This window comes from Biomphalaria glabrata, chromosome 6 (genome assembly GCF_947242115.1).
Source record: "Biomphalaria glabrata chromosome 6, xgBioGlab47.1, whole genome shotgun sequence".
NCBI classification, from domain to species: Eukaryota; Metazoa; Mollusca; class Gastropoda; family Planorbidae; genus Biomphalaria; species Biomphalaria glabrata.
The window spans coordinates 52,121,374-52,141,410 of record NC_074716.1 but is presented as its reverse complement, the minus strand read 5'-3'; the positions used below and the strand labels follow the sequence as shown (position 1 = coordinate 52,141,410).

The following is a 20,037-nucleotide window of genomic DNA, read 5'->3' as shown; positions in this document are numbered from 1 at the left end:
CAAATGAAATGTTTCAAGCCTTGATATTTACCAAAACCAAATATCAGGCATTATCAAAATAATGATATTTAAATATTTAACAAATGACATTGTTTGGGTCTTGATTTTACCAAAACCAAATATCAGGCACTATCAACAAATATTTGATGCTGTCTCCACCACTAATTGTATGTTGGAGGGAGATAACTAACAACTCAGATTTAAAAAACACAAAAAAAAAAAAACAGATAACACACCAATTTGTGTAGCCAGTTTTATTGATTTGTTTAAAATTCTTTATACAGATATCACCCATTCAATAATTTTCAACATAATCGTCACATTGCTTATAGAGAATATATTAAAGAAACATTTCTCGTAGGTCATGCATGTACAAGTCGCTTTAAGTTTCTACTGTACAACAAATGCATGCAATAAATTCTATTGTAGACTTCAGGCTAGTGGGCCATATACATGATCTAGTGGAAACCATCAACAGGCCCCGCAGTGTTCCAGCACTAAACGTGAGGGGAGCAATGAATACAAAGCAAGGATGAGTCCAAACCCCCTAACCAAACAGATAAAGCTTTAGGTCTGCACTGACATATCAAAACAAGACCTGAACACTATTTATATGCACATATTCATTCTATTGGGAAAGTCACTCAACCATTTCCATAATGTGGTCAGATTACATGAAATTAAAATAGTACACGTATGACATCAAATCTTTTTCTTGAAATAAAATAGCTTGGTGATAATGTCGAACAGTGGACATCCTTTGTAGGTACAGAAACACAAAACAAGAGCGTGGCTAATAAATAAAGACAAAATTAAATCTCTTCAAAGTAGTCTGTTCACATCTGAACATTTGCTTTTTTTTGTTCATTCCATTAAGTCTGATGAATTGTGTTCAACCAGTTCAGTTCATAAATATAATTAGGGTCTATATGTCTTTCTTTGGTCAAAGAGAAACCATTGACTGCTTTCTTCAGACAAAAGAGTTTCCCCTTCAATGTTTTAAAAACATGTGCACTTGCTTTATAACTAAACATTTTCTTTCAGGGCCAAAGTCTTTAGACTGCAACAATAAGCGGTGCACATTTACAAGTGAGACAAAACATTCAGCCATGACCTTTGACCCCCAAAGTGACAGACCGAAGTGATCTAAGACGTGTATAAACGACAAAAAATATTGAGCACATGTTAAACAAAAAAATTTTAGAAATCTTTCAAAGACCACTTAATAGCCTTCATCGTGTATCTCATAAGATGTGATGTGGCTCATGGACATCAACAGCAAATGTAACAAAGCTTGAACAAAATAATTTTACAATGAAAACGACACAGACATCAAATTGACTTGTGATTAGAATCAAAACGTTATTCAACTCCAATAATATTCTAGAATTTTCTAGGCACACAAGGGGCCATTCAGTCAAGTCACAATATGAAGAGAACAAAATTGTTTGTTTTTAAACCGATAAATTTAAAACTCTATAAATAATTATGAACTGGCATGTCCTAATTATATACAGATAGTTATAACATTGATTTATATTTGTAAAACAACTATTTACAGACCTTCATTGAACCAGTCTTTTATGGCTACAGTTTATACAAAACACGGAGAAGCAATGGTAACAAAGTAATGCAACAAGGACCAACCTCTTGATTGAATACTGTAGTAGAGCATACAAACAATGGCTATCAGCATGGATGTGTTTTTGTGTTGTATACCCCCACGTACAAACAATGGCTATCAGCATGGATGTGTAACTTACTTAGAGTTCAACTAGACTAATGAAAGTCTAGGATACAACATTCATTACATTTATTAGCAAAATTTGTCAGAAAAATTTTGAATATTTACACAACTGCCTCGGCTACTATATTCAAACACTGTTCAAAATATTTTTGATAGAAATTCTAGAAACAATCTAACAAGAAAAACTTAATCGCCATAACAAGTTCAAAAAGTGTAAAAAAAAAAAAAAAACCAAACCTGATCCAGCAGTCACAAGAAAGAATGGCTCACATACAAAAAACAGTACAAAGTGATGGAATCATCTTTAAAAAAATGGTGGTTGTTTCATTCCCAGGAGATACAGGAAACTCATGAATGAGCACATTTTTAGAATAAGAATGCTCAACATTACCATCTTAGTTGTAGCTACTCTCATGACATGTTTCATGTGCTAAGTCGACAAGATGTGCAAGAGTTTGATTTATTATGGTAACAATGATTAATAAGATCTGCCTTGACTATGTCTTTTTATTTTTGATATGGCTACAGGTGTGAACCTATGAGCTGTACTGTTGTAACTACTACACCCCATTCAAAGCCATGTTTAAAAATCTAACATGTAAGTACATGAGAAGAATGCTGATCAAATAGAGATAGAGTTTGTGTAGTAACAGAAACATATAGAGATAGAGTTTGTGTAGTAACAGAAACATATAGAGATAGAGTTTGTGTAGTAATAGAAACATAAATAACGTTAATGAGGATTAAAAAAAAAAGACAGTTAAAAAAGGAAACGAATCAAAAAGTAAAAAGAGCAAGCTAAAAATCTTGAATCCAATCAGGAGTTTCAATGAAACTATAATTGATCAGTCTACATTTTCATAGTTCAAATTAGGATTACAAAAAAAGTGACATTTGAAAGCAAAAAATAAAATCTTGTTAGAGTTGAGAAATCAAAACTAAAGCTGGTTAAAATAAAAAAAAAAGAAATGTGAACAGGATTAAGTTCAAAAATTAAAACTAGATTTGGTCTTGTATTTAGTTTCTCTTCTGTGTAACAGTTAAACCTTTTTTTTATTTATTCTCTTTGATTGATCACAGCTCTACTATCTAAACAGTACAAAGCCACCACCATAAGATACAGTGTAAGAGAGTTTTAATAGACAAAAAAAAAAAAGCTACTTTAAATAACTAGTGTCGAAGGATGGTTGGTTATACAAGCAACAAAAAAAACACCAAGCAGTGAAGGCAGTAGCTTGAAAAGAGAGGCTCTAACAAATTACACTGTACGACAGATGTATGCAACCAAGTTTTACCATACAAAGTTAAGTGCAAAACAAACCAATGTAGTCTGGTACAAAGTAAAGTTCCCATTTCAGACCTTATGATCAATAGGGCAGATGATGTAAAGGTCATCTGTTTTTTGTGGCCCACAGTTAGCGAGGAAGTCATGTGGCCAGCACAACGACCAACCGCGATTATTTTCCCCAACTAATGTCAGGTACCCATTGGAGCTGGGTGGGCTCAGAGGCGCCTTAAGATCCCAAAACTAAAATCCCGGTCCTCAGGATTCAAACCCGGGACACCAGTTCGAAAGCCAAGCGCTTTACCACTCAGCTACCGTGCCTCCTGTAATGTGGTGGGACCACTTGAAAACTTTGTAAGTTGTTGTTTTTTTTTTTCTTTTTTGCTAAAATAACAACTTGAATAATTTTAAGGCAATGGTACAAAAACTAATTCATGACTGACCAAATTGAAGTTTAAGAAACACAAATTGGCCTGCTCCTAGTAAAGCCCAGTTTTGAATTGAATGGTATAATCATTGGATGAAATCCCATATGTATATTGGTTTTTATTAACTCTTTCTTTCCTAACTGACGATACCAGTGTTGATTCCACCAGAATGTGGTAAATAATTACAGAGAGAACGAGTTAACTGAACAAATTGCATTCCAATTTTTTAATTGACCAAGGAGCATGAAGCAGACGTAGAAAACAGAGAAATACATTTCTTGATTAATTCCACTGAACACACAAAATGATAGACTATGTTCAATGACAGCATTATGCCAGGTAAAATCACTTCAACGATGCACTACACAGGACAGATTTTGGCAAATTTAATCAATGCAGCAGACCCGCCCCACAAATGACAAACTCACCAAGCAAAATATACAGGTCAATGTTCAGAAAGTTGGTGATATACTTGCATACCAGTTGCACAGCAGAGTTCAGAGATCTGATACATACATATATTTTTGTCCTTGCAGAAAAACTTTGGCATATACAATAATATATACATGAACAAATAGGAACTAACAAATTGAATATGGACAAACAAGAATACAGTATGTCTTCACTAATATAGTACTTTTTCACTCAATCTTCCACAGTACTTCTTCACTCAATCTTCCACAGTACTTCTTCACTCAATCTTCCAAAACTGTTATATAAGAAATAAAAAAACAACCTGGATATGAACATAAGAATAAAAAAGTTCACTTTGAATATTAACATCTTTTAACTTATAAAAAAAAAAAAAAAAGATGTACTTTTGATCAAATAAAACCTATTTCATTCCTTTTGAAATTAATATAACTGATGGTAATAATAGGAAAGGGTGCGCTGACTCCTTAACTGCCTCGTAACTTCTTTAAAAAATTGTGTGAATTCATTTTAGACAATGATGTTCAAACTATGGCCCACAGGTGAAGTAAATTATCAAGCCCACGAAACTTCCTGTCAAAATGTCGATGGAAGCCATAGAGGAGAGGGTACAGTGTACACATTTTGAGGGTGATTGAGGCCTGTGGCACAGGTTTGGGAAATTTAGATGGATTTTGGGGGTCAAACAATGTCAGTGATCAGGCCCCCCATTGATTTAGGATCATAAAAATGAATCAAAAAGACAAAAAACTATCCAGTGCTTGTTGAAGTAGTGCTGCATGTGTAGAAAGAGAACCAAGAAGATATCACTGGAAGGGGGCTGCTGAATGTATGGCACAGTAGACAAACCAAAGTGAACACAGAATTAAAGCAAATAAAAAAACACAGAAATATAACAGCCAAATATGAACACATAATAAATTTCTGTCTGTGTTTCAGATAAGATAAAATCCAAATGTTGAGTAATGATGACATTATGTTAGCAGAGTTTTTAATGGGATTTAGAATCCAAACAAAACACCAATGTAAACACTAGTGAAGCACGGAGCTGGCATATAAAACTTTATATATATTTGGAATTATTTGTCTAAGTTCTAAGACACTTTTTTAAAACATTTTTTTCATAAAAAAACAGAAACATTTTCATTTTGTTTCTAGCATTAAAAAGTTAGTTATGTTTTACAGACGAATAGCTTGCATGCCTAGCCCATACACACAATAAATACATTGTTTTAAATGGCTATTATTAGGAACAATTTTTTTTAAACCATTAAAAATTGTTCTTTTCATTCAATATATTCACTAAAAATAAAAGTAATGGGTAAAATAACTAAAACAAAAAAAACAACTTAAAACTTAATTGCTAGCTATACACCTTGCAGATGCTTTTTTCTATAGTAACATTTACTAGAAGTAACACTTAAAGAGTTACCAGCCCATCATTTTGTTTCACTTTGAAACCCTGCGCAAACAAAATGGCAGTTTCAGAATGAGAAAAGTTTTGATTTAAAAGCATGTGACTTAACATTGACTATAAGAAGGTTGATCCATTTAGAATTGCTCTTTTTTAAAAGGATGATTCAGAGAGAAACAAGTCTCCTCTATTTATATCTGAAACTAAAACAAAGGAACATTTTTTTTGTTAAGACTGGGGGGACAAGCGTCTGTCTAATCAACAATGAATTTCCAATTTGTCTTAACCAAGGACAAAATATAATCTTTTATCTTTCCATATAAATATATACAGAGAGAGGGCGGGGCCTATGAAAAAAATAAATAAATAAATAAAACTAAGACCAGTAAGAAAGTTTAGTTGTTGTCATAGCAACATTGCAGAATTTTACACAATTTGAATTTTTTTTTTTAATCAGAACTCAACGTCAGGATAAAAAGACAGAAGCATGAGCTTTGCACCCCACACACTTATCCATCCACATTGTAGTTGCTGACATCAAACATTTAAAATCTGAAAACATAGCCACCCTAGTTACATCCTGGAAATTCTTGACTCTGGTAAAAGATGCCAGGGATATTAACTCTTTCTCTCCTAATTGACGATGCCAACGTTGATTTGACCCCACTAAACTAAATTGATTTTTGAATTTTATGTGTTGTGTAAAAAGAGCATGCATTCCCCTGTAATTTGATACCAAATAAAAACATTTTCTGATAAACAGACAAAAAAGTTATTGCCGTTTAATCAGAACAGGATAGCGAAACACAAATGAGCGAAATTAATTATTCTATCGGAGCAAGGAAATTAATTACGGAGAGAAAGAGTTAAACTCAAGATGATTATCATATTTCATTTCATTTTTTTTTTAAAAGACTTAAAGCATTCAATCAACTAAACAAATAATGGATTCTAGTGAAGAAGACAATCAAAGAATTTTGTTTAGCATAACCTTAACTTAAACAATGTTTCAGGTACTATTTAAATCTAACAACAGATGGTTGACGTCTCACACAGGTTTACACTTCTTTATGGCCACATAGTTCAATGCTCATTCAAGCGTTTGTTAGTTCTCAACAAAAAAACACGACAACATCCATACATACATTCCAGCGGAAGAGTTGGACATCATTCCTGAACCCAAACCAGGCATGCTTGTTCAGACTTGTCATTCAGTTGGATCAATAACTATGTCCCGAAATGTCTGCAGGCACAACAAGTTGAAAGACACGACGAGGCAGGTGAAGAAACATGCGGGTGAAGTGGTTCCTCGCACCCAGTACCCCCAGCCAATGAAGATATCATAAAAACCAGGAGGAAAACGAAGTTCTATGTACCTGATTAGCAAATCCAAGAGAAAAATAAAAGGAAACAATAAAAAATGTTTTTTTTTTAAATTTATGCATAAATAAAGTGCGTCACCACATAATGCACAGACCAGAGCAAAATAAAAAAATTTAAGCATAATAAGAATTCTTTTTTTTTTAAAGAGAATAAATATTTGATCACTTGATTTAGAAGTTATAAACTTGGTGTTTAAAACAAAATAGTAAATAGTCATTTAGAACAATCTGTACTTGTTACATTTAGTTTGGCAAAAAGTAAAAATCATTAAATCTACACTGTTGAATTTGAAATAAAAGCTTGTCAAATATTCACAGCTAACACTTAATTGTTTAACTTGTCAGAAAGTTAGTGATAAACATGAAGATGTGCATAAAAAAAATTAGTTTGAAGCAAGCAAATAAATAAATACAATGATCCATAAAGAAAAGAAAAACAGCAAAATGTCGAAAGGGAGGATATCTAGACCCCGAGACAATGTCTTATGAACACAAAAGAGACGTTACTTTACATCAGCGGTTCTCAACCTTTTAAGCTCAGCAACCGCTTTTTACAATCGCCCACTCCGCCATGTACCCCACCCTCACACACAGCAATAGAAGAATAGACAAAAACAATCCATATTTTCGATGGTCTGGCAAATCGTCAATCGACCCCCCAAGGTGGTCGCGACCCACAGGTTGAGAACCCCTGCTTTAGATGGACTCATTATATAATGTTTTACACAAAACTAATAATGTTTTACCCAAGTTTAAAAAAAAAAAATTATATTATAGACAAAGTACTATTCTTGTTTACTTTCAACCTCTGTTTAAGATGCAAGTTAATTCTATTACATATTTAGCATTGGTTGTAGTGATGTTAGTGATTAAATGGTCAGCTATCAAAACAAATAATAGACATCAAATTTATTTTCAAACAGATTCATAATTTTGTCTTTAAACTTCATTTCAAAATGTCAATGATGTAGCTGGGTTTATATAATCACATGGTTTACTTTCAACCTCTGTTTAAGATGCAAGTTAATTCTATTATATAACTTCTATTACAATGTCTTTAAACTTCATTTCAAAATGTCAATGATGTAGCTGGGTTTTTATATAATCACATGGTTTTAATGTGTTTACAAATTTTATACTTTATAAATAAAAAGAGTCCAAAAGCTGCTATTTATGAGAGACAAAGATTTGCTTTTTAGGGGCAAGAGAATAGCTAGTAACTACAACAAAATCAAAGAGATTATGGACTAGAGCCTAGCTAATAACTACAAGAAAGTTAACAATATCAAATAAGAGAAAAAGAGTGATTTTTTTTTTACTATCATTTATGGCTATCATTGAAAGGGATTCTATCCAAGGAAAAAGACACAAGAGGAATGGAGAAAGACGGTCTACAGATGTTATATGGTGCCCCAATGGTCCAAAAGACTAAGGGATAGGGACTAATATGTTATCAAAACTTGGATGTTTTCAAGAACTGTTTCCAAGCCACACATACACACACACACTGCACATCTCACACACACACACACACACACACACACAGTGATCATATGTTGGTCTACTTTAGTGCCAAAGAATGATTTGAAAAAAAAAAATAAGGGGGGAAGAAATTCATTCAAATCTTTGTTGGAAATGTCTCCACTTGAAGCTTCTAGTAAGTTGACTCTATAGACAGCAGATGAGTTACAACTGAACTATTTGTTAGTCCCTTTCATCAGTTAGCTAGAAGAAATAGCAAAAGTCTCTTTACTCTGTCATCCTTGTTTTTTTCACATCCAGCTGTTTCCCAAATTAAGTTAAAACTTAAGTTTGCATTAACAATGATATGGTCCTGCACTACTCTTATCAAAAATTTAGTAGAAATACTTTGGAGGCACGGTGGCCGAGTGGTAAGGCACTTGGCTTCCTAACTGGGAAGGTCCTGAGTTCAAATCCTGATGAGGACTGGGATTTTTAATTTCAGGATCTTTAGGGCACCTCTGAGTACCCAGTTCTAATGGGTACCTAACATTCATTGGGGAAAAGTAAAGGTGAATGGTCGTTGTGCTGGCATATGCCACAGAAACAGATGGCCTTTACATCAACTGCCCTATAGATCATAAGGTCTGAAAGGGAAACTTTACTATCTAGGAACAGTGTGCAAACATGATGAGGTATTACTTGATAGGACATGCACACTTGATCTTAGCTACTTCTTTTACAGAACTTGCTTCATTTTGCAATTACTTTTTTTTTATTGCTTATTGCTCCCAAATTTTTTTAAATTTTGGGATGGGGGTTAAAATTGTTAATATGAATGGAGGAAAGTGTGCAATAGTCATGGAAAGAGATCAACTGGGTGAAGTGCAAAGACAAATACAGGATGGTGACAGTTTACAAATGAAGCTACTCTAACTTAAATTAACATTCATGAATCACCACTAGCTTTTAACAACCTAACAGGCCAAGTCAATCAAGAATATCTGCCATTGAGGGCTAATAAAAAACGTCTGAATGCCAAATTTCCTGAAATGAAGTTAGAGCTGAGCAGTCCAGGGATCATAAGTAATACTTGTGGCTAACAAAACGCATACATTTACATGTATTTAAATTTTTTTACAACGTACAGCAGGTGTTGGGTTTCACGATTCAAAACTATTTTGATGATGATTCAAAAGCTTTGGTTAAAAAGAAATTTCATTTTCTTACAGTAAAAGCTCTTTTCTTACAAATAAGTGAAAAAACAAAAACAACTTATGCTTATGACTAAATGTACAAAGAGTAAATAGAAAGTTGAAAACACTGAAATCAATGTTTTGAAAATCAATTATTTGCCCATAACATTACTATGGCAATAACAAAGCTCACCCGCTCGATGGTGATGTCCTAGAGGTTGCGAGGGGGCAAGTCTTGGTGGCAGTGGCACTAGGGGCTGGTGTGGTGGAACTGGAGGCCGAGCCACGGAGTCTAGGTTCATCCTGGGCATCTCGCAGACCTCACATTTCTTCATGGCTGGGTGGTTGGAGAAAGTGCAGTATGTGCAGTTCCAGGACTCGCCTTCCTCTGAATCACCAGAGTTCACCATAGGCTGCAGGGTAGGGGGCACAGGAGGGACACGAAATATATCACTGCTGGGCCCCATTCCAACTGTAGGATTCATTTCTGTCGACGGCTGTCTAGACGGAATAGGTGGGGGCGGTCTTGGTGGAGGTAGGGGAGCTGCTGCGGAAGTATTAAAAAAAAAAATTCGAGAATGTAAAAATGGCAATAAAAGTGTCACAATATAACGCAAAGAGTTCCACAAAAAATGGAAGCTTTAGAGATTGAACTTTTTTTTTAATTGTATTAAATGGGTTCAAATTTTGTAAGATGTAATGGTGTAAATTACAACCAAAGACATCTTCTCTTAAGCCTCTACTTGTCACTACACTATATGACAATTTTTTTTGTGTGTATATTTCAAAGTGTGTGATATAAGATGCGTCCATTTCCTTTTAGCATAGAATCATATCTGTTGACAAATCTTGATTCAGCAATACATTTGTTGTCTTTCGACAACCTTCCCATTCCTTCACCTCTTTTACCCAATTATTTGTACAGAGGAAATACATTGTCAAGTCTTTCTCATTAACCTGTATTGTTGTTTTATCAACAATTACCCAATTATTTGTACAGAGGAAATAGATTGTCAAGTCTTTCTCATTAACCTGTATTGTTGTTTTATCAACAAATGAAAAAAAAAAAAATAACCGATGAATTCACTCACGTCTTCGTTCTCCTAATTTATTCTGAGCACTGGATTTGTTGTAGATGGGATCCTGCTGTCCAGTAGGCATGTTGGCAAAAAAGTTTTGCTGGTCAAGAGGATTGATCTTACTAACAGGAACTAGACGAAAAAAAAAAATACAATAAATAAATTTAACAAGATATTTTAGATCTATTCACAAGTAAGTATGGAACTGTGTATACTGTTTACAAAAGGTTTTAACTCCACCAACCCGTGAGCCTGTCTTTCAGAGAATTCCTTAAAAAGCATATGTCCATGAGCCTGTTAAAGAATTATTATTATTACCCTATCTAGAACAATGTGTCAGAATCTAAAAATAACTAAAGAAATGTGATGAGATTATTATATTAACCATACAACAACGGCTATCTCCATCACTGCATATCAAATTTGTGTGGAATTACATGAACATTTCTGAAAATTCGCAATAAAATAGAATCTGACACGTAATCAGTAGGTCTAGGCTTGTAATAAGCAGTAAGTTAATTTCATGTCTTAATTTTATTAAAAATAATGTTTTACTTCCATTTATAGAGAAAGTGATAGCTCAATCAATAATAAAAAAAAAAAAGAGCATTATTAGATCTAGAGCTAGAAAATCTAGTACAAAAATTGGGGCGCGGTTCTCATAAGCTCAGGCGTAGGGGAAGTTAGATATACATACTGAGTGCCGGTAGGGTTAAAATAATATTTTATTAAACAATTTCGGCGTAAGGTTTATATCACATAAAAAAGAGTAGAGATTGGTACAGCTAAGATCTAGGGTCTGAGGGCTGGTAGGGTTACAATAATATTATTATATATAATACCATTTTGGCAGAAGGATTAAAGCAGATAAAAAGTAACTCCCAAAGCGCTACGACACAGCACTTACCTTGTCCACTCTTGTACATGTCTATTTCATTCATGTACATTTGAATGTCTGTCTGCAGCAGTCGATTACTTTCACACAGTTTAGAAATATCTTCAACCTGACCAACCAAAAACACACATTTCAATGTCAACACATAAATTTGAGCATTTAACTAGTTAAAACTGAAGATTATAGAAAGGAAGGAAGAAAAATGTCTTTTAAGTAAATTTATATATAATTGGACCAAAAAAAAAAGGGGAGGGGGATTAACTCATTTCTTTTACAGATTATTCTGTGGCATTTTACGTCTTGAGAGACAATCTTTTCCCTTTGCAACTTCTTGTGTGACTAAAGAGGCCAATCCTTGATACACAGCTGCGGTCGCAGGTTGGGCATATATAATCACCAGGCGCCGTTGCATTTTCACCCTTCTTTCTGCTTCTGTTGTGTATGACATCTGCAATCCGTCACCTCTTCCCAGTTGCCAGTGTTGATTTTGAAGAGCTTCATGTCGGGTTTGCATACATCAGTATACTGATACAGATTATTACCAAACAGGAATTCAAACTTGTTGGCAGATATAAAAATGCATTTTTACTTTAACAGTACCATGAGTTCTGCTTTAAGTTGTCTTGTTTTAAATCAATAACACAGCAATAAGAATCAAGCTTCAGTAAATTGAAAGCTTCAAGTCAAAATGAAATCAAGTGTTAGCGCCTAGGAAGAAATTTTTAAAATACTTACGGATGGAAAACTTTTATTAAGACTATTGTTCTCTATCATATTTTTCTCCATGTCTCCCACCTCCGAGCGCAGTTTCTCCAAGATCAAGCGGTACTGATCCATATCATCTTCAAGCTTTTTCTTACGCATTATTTGATGCTGGAGCAAAGCTGTAGGATTAAATTTGATTCGTTTTTTTTTTTAATAGTTCTGTGTCTAGACATATTAAACATATATATAGAACTGACTTCTATGCTTGTTTATTTTTTTATAATTCTGTGTCTAGCCATTTTAAACATATACAGAACTGACTTCTATGCTTGGTCTTTTTAAAAAAGAAACTTTCAAATAAATGTTGGAAAGATGGGAAAATATGAAATCTTAACCTGTTTTAGCTTTCTCTCTAGGAACAACTAATCATGCATGACACAATCTCCAATCAATTGTTCCCAAATCTTTGTTATCTTTCTTAATGCTTTTCAATAAGTTTCAATAACGGGAAAATACAAATGTTTGATAGCACACAATGATATAGCCCTGGACTAGATTTTTAAAAAATTACTACAGATACTTGATAGGATATAGATTTACACAAATATGGCAATTACTGATATGTTGTTTGTACAAAATGTTTTGTTTTTTTTAATCAAGAGTTCTAATTTCTTTTTACAGTCTGTAACAACAATATAAACATTTTTTTTTTAAATTTAATTTTATGTAAATATATTAAGTTGTGTGTTTTTTTTTCTAAAATGTTAAAAAAAAAAAAAAAAAGCTAACCTTGAATGTAGTCAGCATCCTCTTGTATGCTACCAGAGCGAGATCTAATGCCCTTGTCAGCTCTGCTAGAAGCCAAATCAGAAGTGGTGTGACTAGAGGTACTGGAAACTATATTGTTGTAGCCATGGTTCCGATTCTCATACTCACTAGACACGCTGTGGTCACTCTCTTGGCTGCTGGACCTGCTTGCCACTGTGGGCTGGGAGACAACTCCGCCAGGGCTCTTGGAAATATGCTGAAACCCACTCTGGGGGGAGTAATGGGTGTACTGAGAGAGGTGGTTTGGTGCCTGGCCAGAATGGTGACCCCCAGGCGTATTAGGGTACCCCTGCTGATCATAAGCACTGTAGGCGTTGTAGCCAGTGTAGCCCGGGTGGTAAATATTGGTGGGTGGGCTGCTGTAACCAGGGCCTTTGTTGAAAAGCTCCTGGTGTGTTGGATTAGGAAACTCAGAGTTGTACTGAGTGTAGTTCATATATCCAGGGCTGTTATAGGAAGGTGGAGCCCTCACAGTTGTTGGATAAACTCCAGGTTGAAAAGTGTCAAAATTTCCTATGTGGGGTACACCCGGAAATGGATCCCGTTTCACTTCCACAAACACAGGTTTAGAATGTGCTATTCCTGGGGAGGTAGCCTGAACAGGTGTTGATAAAGGCTTAGAGGCCTGAAACAAATTATTGGTTTGAAATTCGTTTATATTTAGCGGAGGAACAGGGGTGCGCCTACCACTGTCCTGCGAATCATTATTTTTCCTCTCTAGAGTCAAATGGTTTCCAAGGTTAGCAGTGTTCACCACGATACTGGATGAGTGCACTGGTTGAGCAGAGGAGGTTTCAGTGCGAATTTCAGTACGATAGTGTTGGCTTACGTTGGGGGTAGAACCGTAGCGCTGCATTGTTGAGGTGGGCGCTGATATAGTGCAGACGCCACCAGTGTCTCCAAAATGCATGCGGATCTGGCGATGGTTTGGTGGGGTCGCGGCCGGTGAAACAGAACCTCCCGACGATGACCCCGGAGGAATGTTGATAACCTTGACTGGTCGGCGCTGCTCAACTGGGCTACTGGTGGACACTGAGTTTACAGGTACCTGTCGTGATTTTCCAGCATGGCAATTTATATTTGGAACATCCCCAGGAGAGCGGTTGAACATAAACTGGGCGAAATCAGCAGGTGCTGTCTGTGGCGTTGATGTGCTACTGACACCAAAGGCCCTATTAGGTGGAACAGTGGCTATAGCATTTGAAGATTTCTCCCCAGTTTGGGAAGTAAATGATACAACAACTGGTCGTTTCGGGTCATTATTTCTAGTGTTTATAATAGGCCTCTCAATGGTGGTGACATGTCTCTCAGTGGTTAAAGGTTTGGAATGAGCACCTCCTTCTCGGGACACATTCAATTCTTGAATCCTTGTAAAAATAGACTTGCCCTCACTGGGACTTCTTAAAGTATTATTACTAGAGTTCTGTGTTTCCTGCACAGGGACGGCGCCAGCTATACTACCAGGCTCAGGATAATGTTTCCTTTCATCATCTAGAGCCTTCATACACTTATCCTTGTCATTATCAAACTGAAAATACATAAAAAGTTTTGTTTAAAAAAAAGTATAGCCAATGACAGAGTTTTATTTTGTAAAACCATTAAGCTCCAGATTGGGTAATTTGCAAACAATGAAATCTGATAACCTTTTTTTTAAACCAAAGAAATCAATATTTTTAAATACAAATATTACATTAAATGTGCAGCATTATTGTAATTCAAGCCAATTGATACAACAACCAAAAATGCATGCAAGATTTTAACAAACTAACATAACAGGATGTGACAAAGTTTTAACTTTTAGATCCATACATTAAAACTTTGCTAAATTTTTTCTATGAACATAAATAGGAACAGTTTAATTTTTTTTTAATTCTACCGAGGATTTAGCAGCAATAGGGCTACCTTGTATGTGTTACAATAGACCCTAGTTCTAGTCTACCTGGTGCTATCCCTTGTTGTCCTGCTGGAGGGTTGGGCTATGTCATATAACGATCTTCATTTGTGAAGGAAACTTACAAATCGCAAGTCAAGTGATATTACTTTTTTCCAATATTTATAGGTTTCACATATATATGAACAGCTTGCTTGAGTGGAGGTTTGGTGTTTGGAAGTGCTTGTTTCCATTCCATATACCCAAGTAAGCAGCAGAAGTGCAGAAGTGCGAAGACATTGCTACTACACCAACAACAGACAGAAAATACAATTTTGAATCATTACAGTAAGAACGAGTGGCTTTATTATTAGCTTGTGATCAATGATACCACTTGTCACACAAAAACACCATTCCAAGTTTTATTTTTTTCATATTAAGTACATTTTTCAAGATTCTTCTTGTCATGGGATATTCTTGGAACTTTTAATTCTTTTGGGTCACAATGGAATTCCCACAGCATTTTTTTTTATTGCAATTAATGATTTAGTCAATCATACAATGGATTCAATGTTTAGAACTTTATTGCAGATCTAACACTTGCCACTTTCAGTGTCTCTTTGGTACCATATGGTCAAAGTAGCAAAATTTTGTCAGAGATTCTCAAGCAAGACTCCTGAAGGATGCTAGAAATGTAATCCATATTCTGAACATTCCTATGCTTTTAGGAATACTTATCATTTTTTTATCTTCACATCATCAGATGAGAGCCAAATTGTGACCTGTTACAAAGTCGTAACCACCATTTTTTAAAAGAAAATAACAGGATTTTGACACTGTGGCGAGATCCTCATTATTTATAGACTAAATAAATAGACACATGTCAATCTGATAAAGTATAAGTATAATTTTGAAACATACATTTGTAATGACACATACCACATCATAAGACTAAGAACTTTCATTTAATTTGTCAACTTAGACCAAACAAAGCTGTGCTGTCCTGCTATGATTTTTTATATAGATGTTTCTAAATTGCTTTTTAAATAGTATTTAGATGGTTCTTTATCTTTAAATCATCAGGTGAGAGCACAACTGTGATCTGTTATAAAGTCGTGACCAATGGTTTTAACTCTCTCTCTCCGTAATTATTTTCCTTTCGATAGAATTATTCATTTTGCTCATTTGTATTTCATTATCCTGTTATGATTATTAAACTTTACTAACTTTTTTGTTTGTTTTACAGTATATATGTTATATTTGGTATTGAATCATAGAAAAATGCATGCTCTCTTAACACAACACAAATTAAAGTTTATAAATTCAAAAATCAATTTGGTTGAATGAGGTAAAATCAATGTTGGCATTGTCAATTAGGAGAGAAAAAGTTAAATGTGAGGAAATCTCTATGGTGGGAAAGCATCTGTATAAAATTCTTTCAGTTACAAAAATTCAAATAAAACTAAGGTTTCCTTACCCTTTTCATGACTTTGATAACAGCCATACTCGGAACATTAGGGTAACAGTTTTGCAAATGGGCAAACAAGCCAGGATCTGCCATGATTGCACTGGAGAGGGTTTGAGGAAAATAAAACATGTTAAGACAAAGCGAAAGCATGGCACACATGTAGCAGAAGTAACACAAAAAAAAAAATGATGGCTGTCGAGTTTGAGAGTTTGCATATTTCAATTAGTTCATTTCAAGAAAATGATCATTTATCTTGCTTTTATTAAACAATAAGGCATCAAGTATGTAAATACTATATTTGGGTTTAATTAAATATGAGTTTGGAAAAATTAATTAATTTTGTTACTAGTAAAGTTATATTTTAATTAACATTGTAATTATGTTATAAATGTGTTTCTTGAATGACCTTAGGTTGAGTAAAATAACTGAAGAGATATTTTATTAAATTTAATCAAGTTTTTTTTTTTGCTCTTGTTTATCGTATAACAGAACTTGAAAAAATAAAATACCACAAAAACTATTTTAATTTTATACTTTTTAAATCTGTGTGTATACATTATTCATACTGAGTTTATCTAAATAGAAAATATATAAAAAAAAAACAATGATGAAAAGGTCCAAAAGAGTGGAAAAGCACATACATATGTATAAATAAGGTTCAAGTTATCCTATAAGAATTTTTTAAATTTTAAAATAAATTCATTTAAATAAATATCTGATAGAAAAAATTATGTTTAATCTTTTATTTTCTTGAAGATTGATGCATAGAAACTGCAAAAAAAAAAATGTATATAAAATATAAAAATTTATAAGCTTATATATTGATAGTTACTGGGCATTGTTCTTTAAAGCTCTAAATTTTGGGTGGGGAAAAAAAGGGAAATTCAGATTTTTAATCAAATTTCATTCATGTTGCCTGTTCATTTAAAACAAAGTCAATGAGAAATTAAATTATAATATACATAAAGTCAAGTATTCCTAAATTCTCAGCATTTGGCTTGTTCTTACATAAACTTACAAAATAAAAAAAAGTTAACAATTCAATTAGTTCAAGTAGTGCTTACATCTCTATGTGAAAACACTTGCAATAATGCATGAGAACAGGAAACATTCATTTTTATAATAATCTCTTTAATATTGAGCTAATGCAGTGTTTCTCAACCCCAAAACCTGAAAATGAAATCCTCCCCCACCCTCACTAGAGTGCTTAGCTCTCCAAACAAGGTACAGGGGTTTTAAAAACACAAATTATGTAACAGATGTTTTTAAGAGCTAATCCATGATGTCTTTTTTGAAAGTAGTGTTTTGTAGATATTTATTAAGATATTTAGATATTTATTAAGTCTTTAATGCACTAGAAATGTTCTATCTGGCGATGGCAGTGGAGCAGTTGCAACCCCCAAAGCCCAAAAATATTCCCTCAGTGTGGTTATTCTAATTTTGACATCTGTGTATCTATGCTTCTTTTGTATACAATAAATTTGAATAAATACAACATTGACATTGTAGATCAAGATATAATATAGACTAGACTATTCTAGACTAGCAAGTGCAAGTAGATCTAACATTATCTTAATAATCTTATAATTATAAAGCTAGTAACAGGTCTACAGGTAGACAGTAGTCATAGTCAGTAAACTCTATAATAAAAATAGTCTCTGCTTAGAGATATTCTAGATCTAGACGTTAGGGGCCTTAGCCTTAGGACTAGATCATCAGATGAGATATATTCATATTAATAATATTATAATCATGTAATCATGACATAAAAATATATCTAAAAATCATAAATCTAGACTGACTAGTCACTAGACTCTAGACCAGGGGTTCTCAACCTGTGGGTCGCGACCCCACTGGGGTTGATTGACAATTTGCCAGGGGTCGCCTAAGACCATCAAAAAAAATGAATTGTTTTTGTCCATTCTTCTGTGTGTGTATTACTATAAACTATATGGGGGGGTTGCAGCAGAGTTGGGCCAGTGGGGGGGTTGTAAAAAGGGGTCGCCGAGCCTAAAAGGTTGAGAACCGCTGCTCTAGACTCAACTCTCAACTTCTCAAGCGCTAGCTGGCTAGCTTAACTTAAATTATTAAATGTCTTAGTAAACTTATTAAAACTAGCAGTAACTAAGTCTAGCTTAGCTAGCTTAACTAGCTAGCTAGAATCTAGATTTGTTAGTGGTAGATCTAGAGAGTATCTAGAATACTCTAGACCTAGATCTCAAGATTCTTGGACTAAGACTAGAAGTAAAACTAATAACACTCTTAACAATAATAACTGTTTTACTGAGTCTTATTGACAAATATTGAAGTTGTTGTTACTGTTTGAGTTTGTTAAAAATGTTTTAATTTTAGATTACCTGCCCTCCAAAGCTAAGGGATTCTAAGATGCGATTTATGGTATAGTCTTTGCCATGGTAGTTGTAAATCGCAGTACTTCAAAAACAACATTCCAATTAAATTTGTGGAGGAAACAAACTATACCAAATGAAACCTAAAACAACCGAAAAAATATAAACTACAGCTGACAATAAATCCTGTAGTATTATTATTCCTGATCCATATTCACAAAAATGGCGATTTGCGCTTGCGCAAAGATGGCTTCCGCTCGAAAGATTCTTATTTTCATGTTTTTCCTTTTTTGTCTATAAATAGATTCTCGCACTTGTGACTTGATCTATCTAGATTCTAGATCATGATCTAGTCTACAATAGATTCTATATAGATCTAGATGTACATCTCTGGGTGGATCTGTTTAGACATTTTGCTTTCTCATAGTATCACCCAGATCTAAACATTGTTCTGCATCTTTTTTCGTATACAGACGATGAAACCAACTAATACCGTTAATGAAGAAAGACTTTAGAATGCATATAGATCTAGACATGGGCGGACTGGCTATATGGGCAAACGGGCAAATGCCCGGTGGGCCGGTACCAAATGGGCCGGTCTGGTCGCGGCGACCAAACAATAAAAAATTCAATGAAGACAACTTTAAAAAAAAAGTGACAGCAGCAAGACACAAAGGCCCGAACACGTTTTCTTGTTGTTTTTTTTTTAAATTCTTATTACAATTACTTTTGTTTGAAATTCAACAAGAATATTAACAAAAAAACAAACAACTATACACTGTACGTATTATCATTTGCAAAATGTTAGACCGTACTTTCTACTATGCACGACGGCATGGACTGCTTTGATGTCTTCGATGTCTTCGAGGTTGTGTTTGGCCTAATCATTTTGTTGGTCGGCATGGGCACTCCCATTTTTGTTTGCTCCTTCCCTCCCCCGTCTTTTAATGGTTCCAATGAAATTTAACCAAAAAAGGTATGAGTGAGGTTAGGTTAGAAAACTTTGATATAACGCAGCAAAAAAAGGCGCGACAATTAGCTCTTTAACAATACTTAATAGAAATTAACTTTAACACATACACACAGCCGCGAAATTGCAAACCACCCAACCTATTCACAGCTCAATATGGGTATAAAGCTCTACTTTCTGCGATTTGAAAAGAAAAAGTAAGTTTCTTTTTGTTTATTTTTAATAACATATATCTAAAAATGCTACACTTAAGGCTTACAAAAAAAAAATATTTAATCTAGATCTAAATCAATTTTTATACTATTATAATTAATGGCAAAGTTATGCTTAGTATTAAGTCATTAATGATGAAAATTATTACAATAATTAGCCTACATTAATTTATATAGCGCAGTCACACGACATTTAATGAAAGGCGATTTATATTTTAAATAATGGGTCATAATATGGTATATTCATATAGAAATCGCGTTTTTGAGAATGTACTAGGAGGAAGCAAGAGCTTTTCACATTAAGTAAGTGCATCTCT

General features: G+C 34.1%; 1 protein-coding gene across 3 annotated transcripts; it reads right to left on the bottom strand.

Annotated features, from left to right (window-relative positions):
• Positions 1-235: 235 nt before the first annotated feature.
• On the bottom strand, positions 236-18,789 carry LOC106073185 (mitogen-activated protein kinase kinase kinase 7-interacting protein 3 homolog). 3 transcript variants are annotated; one of them, XM_013233678.2, is made up of 8 exons: positions 18,548-18,789; positions 16,200-16,290; positions 12,814-14,380; positions 12,055-12,203; positions 11,332-11,428; positions 10,437-10,556; positions 9,539-9,892; positions 236-6,682 (listed from the first exon to the last, which is right to left on the bottom strand). In XM_013233678.2, exons 2-8 carry the CDS (start codon positions 16,281-16,283, stop codon positions 6,675-6,677), a joined length of 2,379 nt encoding a protein of 792 aa, XP_013089132.2. In that variant the 5' UTR covers positions 16,284-16,290; positions 18,548-18,789; the 3' UTR covers positions 236-6,674. The 3 variants fall into 3 exon arrangements, with proteins under 3 accessions (XP_013089132.2, XP_013089133.2, XP_013089134.2); XM_013233679.2 differs by having other exon boundaries at positions 9,539-9,889; XM_013233680.2 differs by lacking the exon at positions 16,200-16,290.
• Positions 18,790-20,037: the final 1,248 nt, after the last annotated feature.

What these genes read in the sequence shown, in the direction of transcription:
- LOC106073185 (XM_013233678.2), bottom strand. Translation starts at nt 16,283, where the DNA reads ATGGCAGATCCTGGCTTGTTTGCCCATTTGCAAAACTGTTACCCTAAT. An exon ending in GGATGCTGACTACATTCAAG is followed by an intron (nt 12,204 to 12,813) that starts GTTAGCTTTTTT and finishes TTAATCCTACAG; the next exon opens with CTTTGCTCCAGCATCAAATA. An exon ending in CATGTACAAGAGTGGACAAG is followed by an intron (nt 10,557 to 11,331) that starts GTAAGTGCTGTG and finishes TTTTTCGTCTAG; the next exon opens with TTCCTGTTAGTAAGATCAAT.